This window comes from Tupaia chinensis, unplaced genomic scaffold (genome assembly GCF_000334495.1).
Source record: "Tupaia chinensis unplaced genomic scaffold, TupChi_1.0 Scaffold143624_1, whole genome shotgun sequence".
NCBI classification, from domain to species: domain Eukaryota; kingdom Metazoa; phylum Chordata; class Mammalia; order Scandentia; family Tupaiidae; genus Tupaia; species Tupaia belangeri.
Window position 1 is genome coordinate 468,693 of NW_006203472.1, and position 6,379 is coordinate 475,071.

The 6,379-nt window shown below is 66.1% G+C and overlaps 1 protein-coding gene across 6 annotated transcripts in view; it reads right to left on the minus strand.

Moving 5' to 3' along the window:
* TSPAN4 (tetraspanin 4) overlaps nucleotides 1–6,379 on the minus strand; it is a 24,212-nt gene that overhangs the window by 8,090 nt on the left and 9,743 nt on the right. For 4 of the 6 annotated variants that reach the window (XM_006164409.3, XM_006164412.3, XM_006164410.2 and 1 more), the window contains exon 2: nucleotides 6,120–6,199. The exons of the other annotated variants lie outside the window; for them this stretch is intronic. In XM_006164409.3, the coding sequence (XP_006164471.1) occupies nucleotides 6,120–6,199 (80 nt within the window). The remainder of the gene's footprint in view (nucleotides 1–6,119; nucleotides 6,200–6,379) is intronic. 6 annotated transcript variants of the gene reach the window in all.

Here is a 6,379-nt window from a genome sequence, read left to right on the forward strand (position 1 = left end):
GAAAACGAGCCGTTCCGAGCTCCCCTCGCCCCATGGGGACGCCTGGAAGGGCGCGAGGAGGACGCCGTGCGCGGTGCCTGGCGCCACGCTACGGGGAGGCCTTTCCGGAAGAGCAGTAGGAAGTGGATCCCTGAGACAGGCCTGGCAGGAAGGAAGCCTCACTCCCAGCCCCACCCCCAGCCCCAGTGGGAACTTCTGTCCTTCACACTCCACGCAGCAGCCTCACCTCCAGCCGGACGGGCGCTGTCGCCCACCCCGAGACACAGACACCTCCCCATGCTGTCGCACGTGCTACGTACAACCCTTGGGGGCCCTGCAACATCAGACACACGCGTGCACTACCAAATGCATGCACGTGGCTAAGAAGTACCTGTAATTTTGAAAATGTTTCTGAGTATGCAGCTTTTAAAACATTTTGGCAGGAAAATTACAGCCTCAAAGTGCAGGAGGAAAATGGGCCCCATTAGACTCACGTAGGAGCATCAAAGGCAAGAGAAGCAGCAAGTCGGGGGGCGGGGGGCGGGAGCGCTGGCGCCGGGTTAAATGCAGCAGGGCGGCTGCAGCCGGAGGGGCCGGGCCCACCCCAGCTCGGCCGAGGTCCTGCCCCAGTGACACAGGCCACCTCCCCAACACCAGCCACTGTCATGCGCGCCCCCCCTGCCACTCAGGCAAGGCAGAAGTACAGGTGGGAAGCAGACACCGCCCCCACGACAGCCAGAGAGGGCCGTGGGGGTCGCCGCCACCCTCCACCCACTGCCCATCACCTGTCCCCAGCGCCTACAGAAGGCCACCGTTAGCCGATGTCCGTCCTGCACGCTGGGCCCAGGCACAGCCCCCCGGCTCCCCTGACCACCAGCCAAGCCTCTTCTGAAAACTCAAGCCCTGACAGCTCCAGAGGCTCAGCGGGACGTCACCCCGCGTCACCCCGCGCAGCCGGTGTGCAGTCATGCGGCCCAGGCACCATCCACCTCACCCTCCTCTGTGGTTTGTCTCCCACCTACGGATTTGGGGGCTGGCCTCAGCCAGGTAAGTGGGGACCACACAGTGCCTGGCATCCATCAAATATACCCCCCTTCAGGTCCAAGGGGGGCGGTGCCAGCTGGCGCATTGCCCGTTGGCCACATGGCTTGGGGTGACAGATGGCCAGCCAGCTGGCCTGTCCTTGGGAGGCGGTGGAGGGCCGGGTCCCCGCAGGGGAAGCTGCTTTCCTGTCTGGCAGGGAAGCCCACGCCGGCAGCCTGGGGACCTTCTGGACTGGTGGACACTTCCCCACCTTGGCTGGGATTGGGCTACCAGGTATGGTGAATGTGCCCACCTCAAGCGGACCATAACCCACCTCCCTGACGTCAGCAGTATGCGGGGACAGCCAGTGGTCACCCCACAGTCACCCATCTCACCTGCATCCTCGGCCACTCGTCCCCACACCCAGAAATCCCCCAGGTCCCCTACAGTCAGGAACAAGGAGACCTACCCCCACTGACAAGCACCCAGCCTGAGGCCGGTGGGCAGTGAAGGGAGGTTCACCCCTCCAGGGACGCCAGAACAGGGTCTTGCAGGGTGAGTAGGAGTTTGCTAAAGAAGGGGCTGTTCAGAAGAGGGACTGTGAGCACGGCAGGGCAGGGGAGTGGCAGGGATGCTTGGGAGTAGAGAGGAAGTGGCCACTGCCAACTGGAGACACAGACAGGACCAGGGCCTCACACCAGGGGGCACCCTGAGCCCCCAGGCCCACCATGCTGCCTCCCACCCCCACCCCCGGCAGCCCTCACCCGCCAAGACCAATCTCTGTCCAGACAGCCTTCTTCACCTGTGTTCCGGGAGGGTTCTGGCTGTCACCACCACCCTCTCCTGGCGGCATGGCACACCTGCCCCGCCATCAGGCCAGACCCTGGGGACCTGCAAAGCCAGCTTGTACGGGCCCAGTGGAGCTGGGACAGACGAGTCAGGCAGGCCACCGAGGACGCAACCAGGGGCCCACGGCCGGCAGGTCCCCTCATGGCCAGACCGTCCAGAGAGCCACAACACCCACTTCCCAGGGACAGACCTGACTGGCGGCGGCCTTCTGTCCAGAAATGGATCGGCCCCGAGGGCTGGACATGGAGCTCCCTGCCACCTGCGGGGGTCCCCTCTTCCACCAAACCTCAAGGCGCCCTGTCCGGAGGCCAGCGACAGGCTGCCCAAGTGTCTGCTGGACGTCGCCCCAGCTCAGCGAAGGGGACAAAAAGCCAAAGGCCCAGCCCACACCTCTCCCGGAGATTCACTACTCGGGACAAGGCCCAAGACAGAGGGCAGGCAGCGAGGCTGTGGAGCTCACCTGTGCCAGGGCTGACTGTGCAGACGGGGCAGGGCCCTCCTCCACCCAGAAGCCCACCTGGGTTAGGGTTACCTGGGGGCGAGCAGACTACCTGGGGCGAGAGGTTAAGGAGCCCCCATGTCTGTTCACCTTCGGGCAGGCCAGTGTGCTGCGCTCGCCTGTACATCATGTGGCTTGCTCTGCAGTCTCGTGCGATACAGAGGGAGAAATGGAGGCCTCAGGGGGCAGAACTGGCCCTGGGTCCAACCCCACCCCTGACCACACTACAGGGTAGTGTGGCCCCTTCCACTGAGGTCAGGGTGGGGGAGGCACACAGCATCGACAGGGGCTCTCAGCCTGGCCAAGTCCGGTCTGGAAGGAGCGAGGCTGTGGCTGAGGCCCAGGAGGGCAGGTGGACGGCCCTCGCGTGGCTGGCATGTGGCCACAAGAAGCCACAGAAATACTGCCTTGCTTAGGAGCTCAGCCCGCCTCCACCCCTGTTGCCCCCTCACCAGGACTACCCCTTGGGGTGCAGCCCCCTGAGTCCAGAGCTGGGGAGGGTCAGGAAGAGCGAGGCTCCGACTGCTCCTGTCCACCCCAGGGACCTCGGCAGCTTCCATTAGGGGAAAAGCTTTGCTGGCAGAGACTGAGCTGACGCTGCTGCAGAGGCCTGAACGCGGGGCCCGGGGGGCTGCCCGGCTTCCACTCGCTCACTGCCCTGGCCCCATGCTCAGCACCACCTGCACCCTGCCCGCCTTGCCCACAGGCCCTGCCCTCTGCCATGAGGACGGGCTGCAGGAGACACCCTGCACATCACAGGTACCCTGGCCCTTTCTGCCAGCAGCCCATGTGTACCTTTCAGGAAGGCTGTGCCCAGTGGGGCCCTCACTGCCCAGCAAGGGCCGGCTTGTCCTCGAGCGCGTCCTGGGGCTCTGGACGGGAGCACCTTCCAGCCTGCATGTCTGTTACCCCCCACCAGGACACATTAACCCCACAACAGGTGACAGACACGCCCACCTGTCCCAGCCCCTCCAGGACTCCGCTCCACTAGGTGCCAAGGCTGGGGCCCACGGAGGAAGCCCCAGAGAGACGACATCAAATGCAGAACATAAGCGAAGGCCAGCTAAGTTTCCAGAACCTTCCCCTCCCTTCCCCACTCCCTTCTCCGACTCCCTCGAGCAGGACCCTGAAGCTTCCCAGGCCCAGTCAGGGACTTGGTCTCAGCCACGCACACCCAGAGTCAGGGGCCCGGTCCTATGGTGGGGAGAGGGGAGAGGGGAGAGGAGGGGTGGGGGCGTAAGGCCTCAGCCCAGGAATAGACCTCAAGAAATCCCCCCTTCTGGGGGCCTGGGAGGGGGGCTATCTTTGGGAGGACGGAGGGCTTTGAGATGAGCCCTGGGATAAAGGCAGGAGAAGGGGTGCCAGGCTAAGGGGGGGACAGGAAAGCAAAGACGAGAGGAACCCAGCCAGGCCAGTGAGCAGCAAAGCCGCAGAGAGGGCACTGCATCCTGGCCTGCCGCGGGCCCCCACTCCCAGCCTGACCATCTGGGGCTGCACTTACACCTGCTGACAGCCTCCACTCCAGCCTGCCCATTCCCTGGGCCCCAGGCACCCACCCACTCTAGACCCACACCCAGGACACAACTCCCACCCCCCAGCCCCAACCACTGCCTGGCAGGCAGCTCTGGCCATGCATCGCTGGGGCCCGAGCTGGCCAGTGCGTGGAACAGAGTGGGGCGGGCCCAGGCAGACAGGCGGGCAGTCCGGCCCACAGGGGCCCGCCCCGCCTCCGGGGCAGCTGGAGGCGATAACACTCCGGGAGTTCTGCTCTTCGGTCTCCCAGGGCGGGTGGGAAATGGAAGAGGGGCAAGACCCTTTCCTGGGGCGCTGGTACCAGACAGTAAAGGAGCCGTGGAGGGTTGCTCAGCCCCTGCTCCTCCCACCACAGCCCCTCTCACTAGCAGGAGGGGCTCAGGGACAAGGGGAGGGTGGGCTTCCCACCGACCCCTCGTCTGGCTCCCGGCTCTCAGACCCCACTGGGCACCAGGCAGGGTGGGAGGGGCCGAGGCTGGAGCCGGAGGCCTGCGGCAGGGGTGCCAGTTTGCTGGACGGGGTGTAACTGGCTAATAAAGGAGAGCTGGTCTGGGCGGCCCTTGGGGGCTCCTAAGGAGCTCTCTTCCGGGCTGAGACGAACATCGCCCGCCGCAGGCCCAGTGGGGCACAGCGCCCTGCAGCTGGGAGGGGAGTGGGGAACTACTGGGGGCCGGTGGGGGCAGGCCGCTCAGAGCAGACCGGTGTCCAGGTCAGATGAGGGGAGCAGCCCACCTCCCAGGACCAGTCGCATCCCCTGCCCCCCAGTCACTCTGCCACCATCACAGCGACACCTACGACTGTCAGCTCTGGTCACACAGCCCCCGGCAGCCACACCTGGGGCCTGGGCAGCTGACCAACCCACTGCCCCACGTACAGGCACCCACCTCTCTGAGGGCCCCGCTGCAGCTCCAGCCTGTACCGCCTCTGCTGCCCGCCTCCTGGGCCTCCAGGGTAACCCTCAGCCCGGGCCCTCACCCCGACAAGGAACCCCAGTGAAGAACAAACCCCTGGGGGGAACCTTTCTGGAGGGGGTATCCAAGGCAGGTGCCTCCTCGGGTCACACCGCACAGGCGGCCGGGTCTGGCCACCCCTCCCAGTGACCTTCGCCTAGCCCCTGCCCCAAGGAAAGAGAAAGGGCAGGGACTGGGAGGGGAGAGAGGCGCGGGACGGTGAGCCAGGGTTCTGGGCCCTGGCCGTCACTGCGCTCCAGCAGATGAGCACCCCGTCCTGAAGTCGGGGCCCAGGCCAGGGCTGTGGAAGGGCTTGGCAGCCTTTTCCCACCAAGTCCCCCCTGACCAGCCAGTGAGGCCTCAGGGCTGGCCCAGGTAATCGGGGTGACCCCCACTGCCAGCCTTCTTCTCACAGGTTCCAGGGACAGAACCGGGTCCAGGCCTGGCAAGAACTGCTCCAACCTGGCCAGCCGTGAGACCTGCAGAGCCCTAGCCCAGCCTGCTCCCTACTCCCACAGGTAAAAACTCAGTCCTCCCATGTGCGCTGGAGGGGCTGCCCTCAGCCCCGCTCCACGCAGCACCGGAGCCCCACGTGGACCCCGCTCTCCACTCAGCAAACTGAACTCACTGTGGCAGACCTGAAGGAAGTGGGGCAGCAGGGAGACCAGGAGCCACCAAGGCCCAGGGCCTTGGCCAACCCCAGGCACCCTCCCTGGACACCACCAGAGCCCCGGGTGGGTGCTCACAACCTTCCCCTCGCTCGGACAGCGCGGCTGAGGCCCCCTGGTCCACTGCTCGGTAGGGCTGGGTGGGGGCGCGTCTCCGGGAGGGGAGGCTTGGTGACAGGAGCCCTCCTCGCCCGCCGCCACCACCAAGACTCACACTCAAACCCAGACCTCCAAGGGCCTCAGAGCTGGACCCCTGTCGGGAGGGTGCACCTGCGCCACACTTCCCGCCTCAGCGAAAGGACAGAGAAGGTGCAGATGGGGTGCAGAGGCTGGGAGGCCCCCCCCGGTGGCCGACAGACACCTCCCCACCGGCCCCGTCCAGACTTGGCTCCCAGCCAGAGCAATGACCCAGACGCCCGGCTGGAGCAACGACCGCTCTGCTCCCCAGACTCGGTGATCGCCAGAACACCAACCTCAGGTGCGTCCAGGGTCCTCCCGACCACGTTTACCCTCCAGGTGTCCCCAGGCCCATCCCTGCTACAGCAGCGGCCCTGGGTCCTCCGGCCTGCCAGACCTCTCAGTTGTCCTGTGCCGCCCCCGGCCCCGCCCCGCACTCACCCAGAAGAGCAGGTTGAAGGCGAACATGAGATACTTGACGCCCTGGAGGCAGCCGCGCGCCATGCTGCAGCGCTTCAGCTCTAGGAGGAAGATGAAGGAGAGGTCCAGGTAGAAGACCACGTACTTGTTGCCCTTGGGCGACGTGTAGCGCGTCTGGGCCGCCTTGGGGCCGGGGTTCGCGTGCAGGCCGAAGAAGGCGCCGCCGCCCCCGCCGTCCCCGCCGTCCCCGGCGCCCGCGCGCCCATACAGGCTGGCGGGGG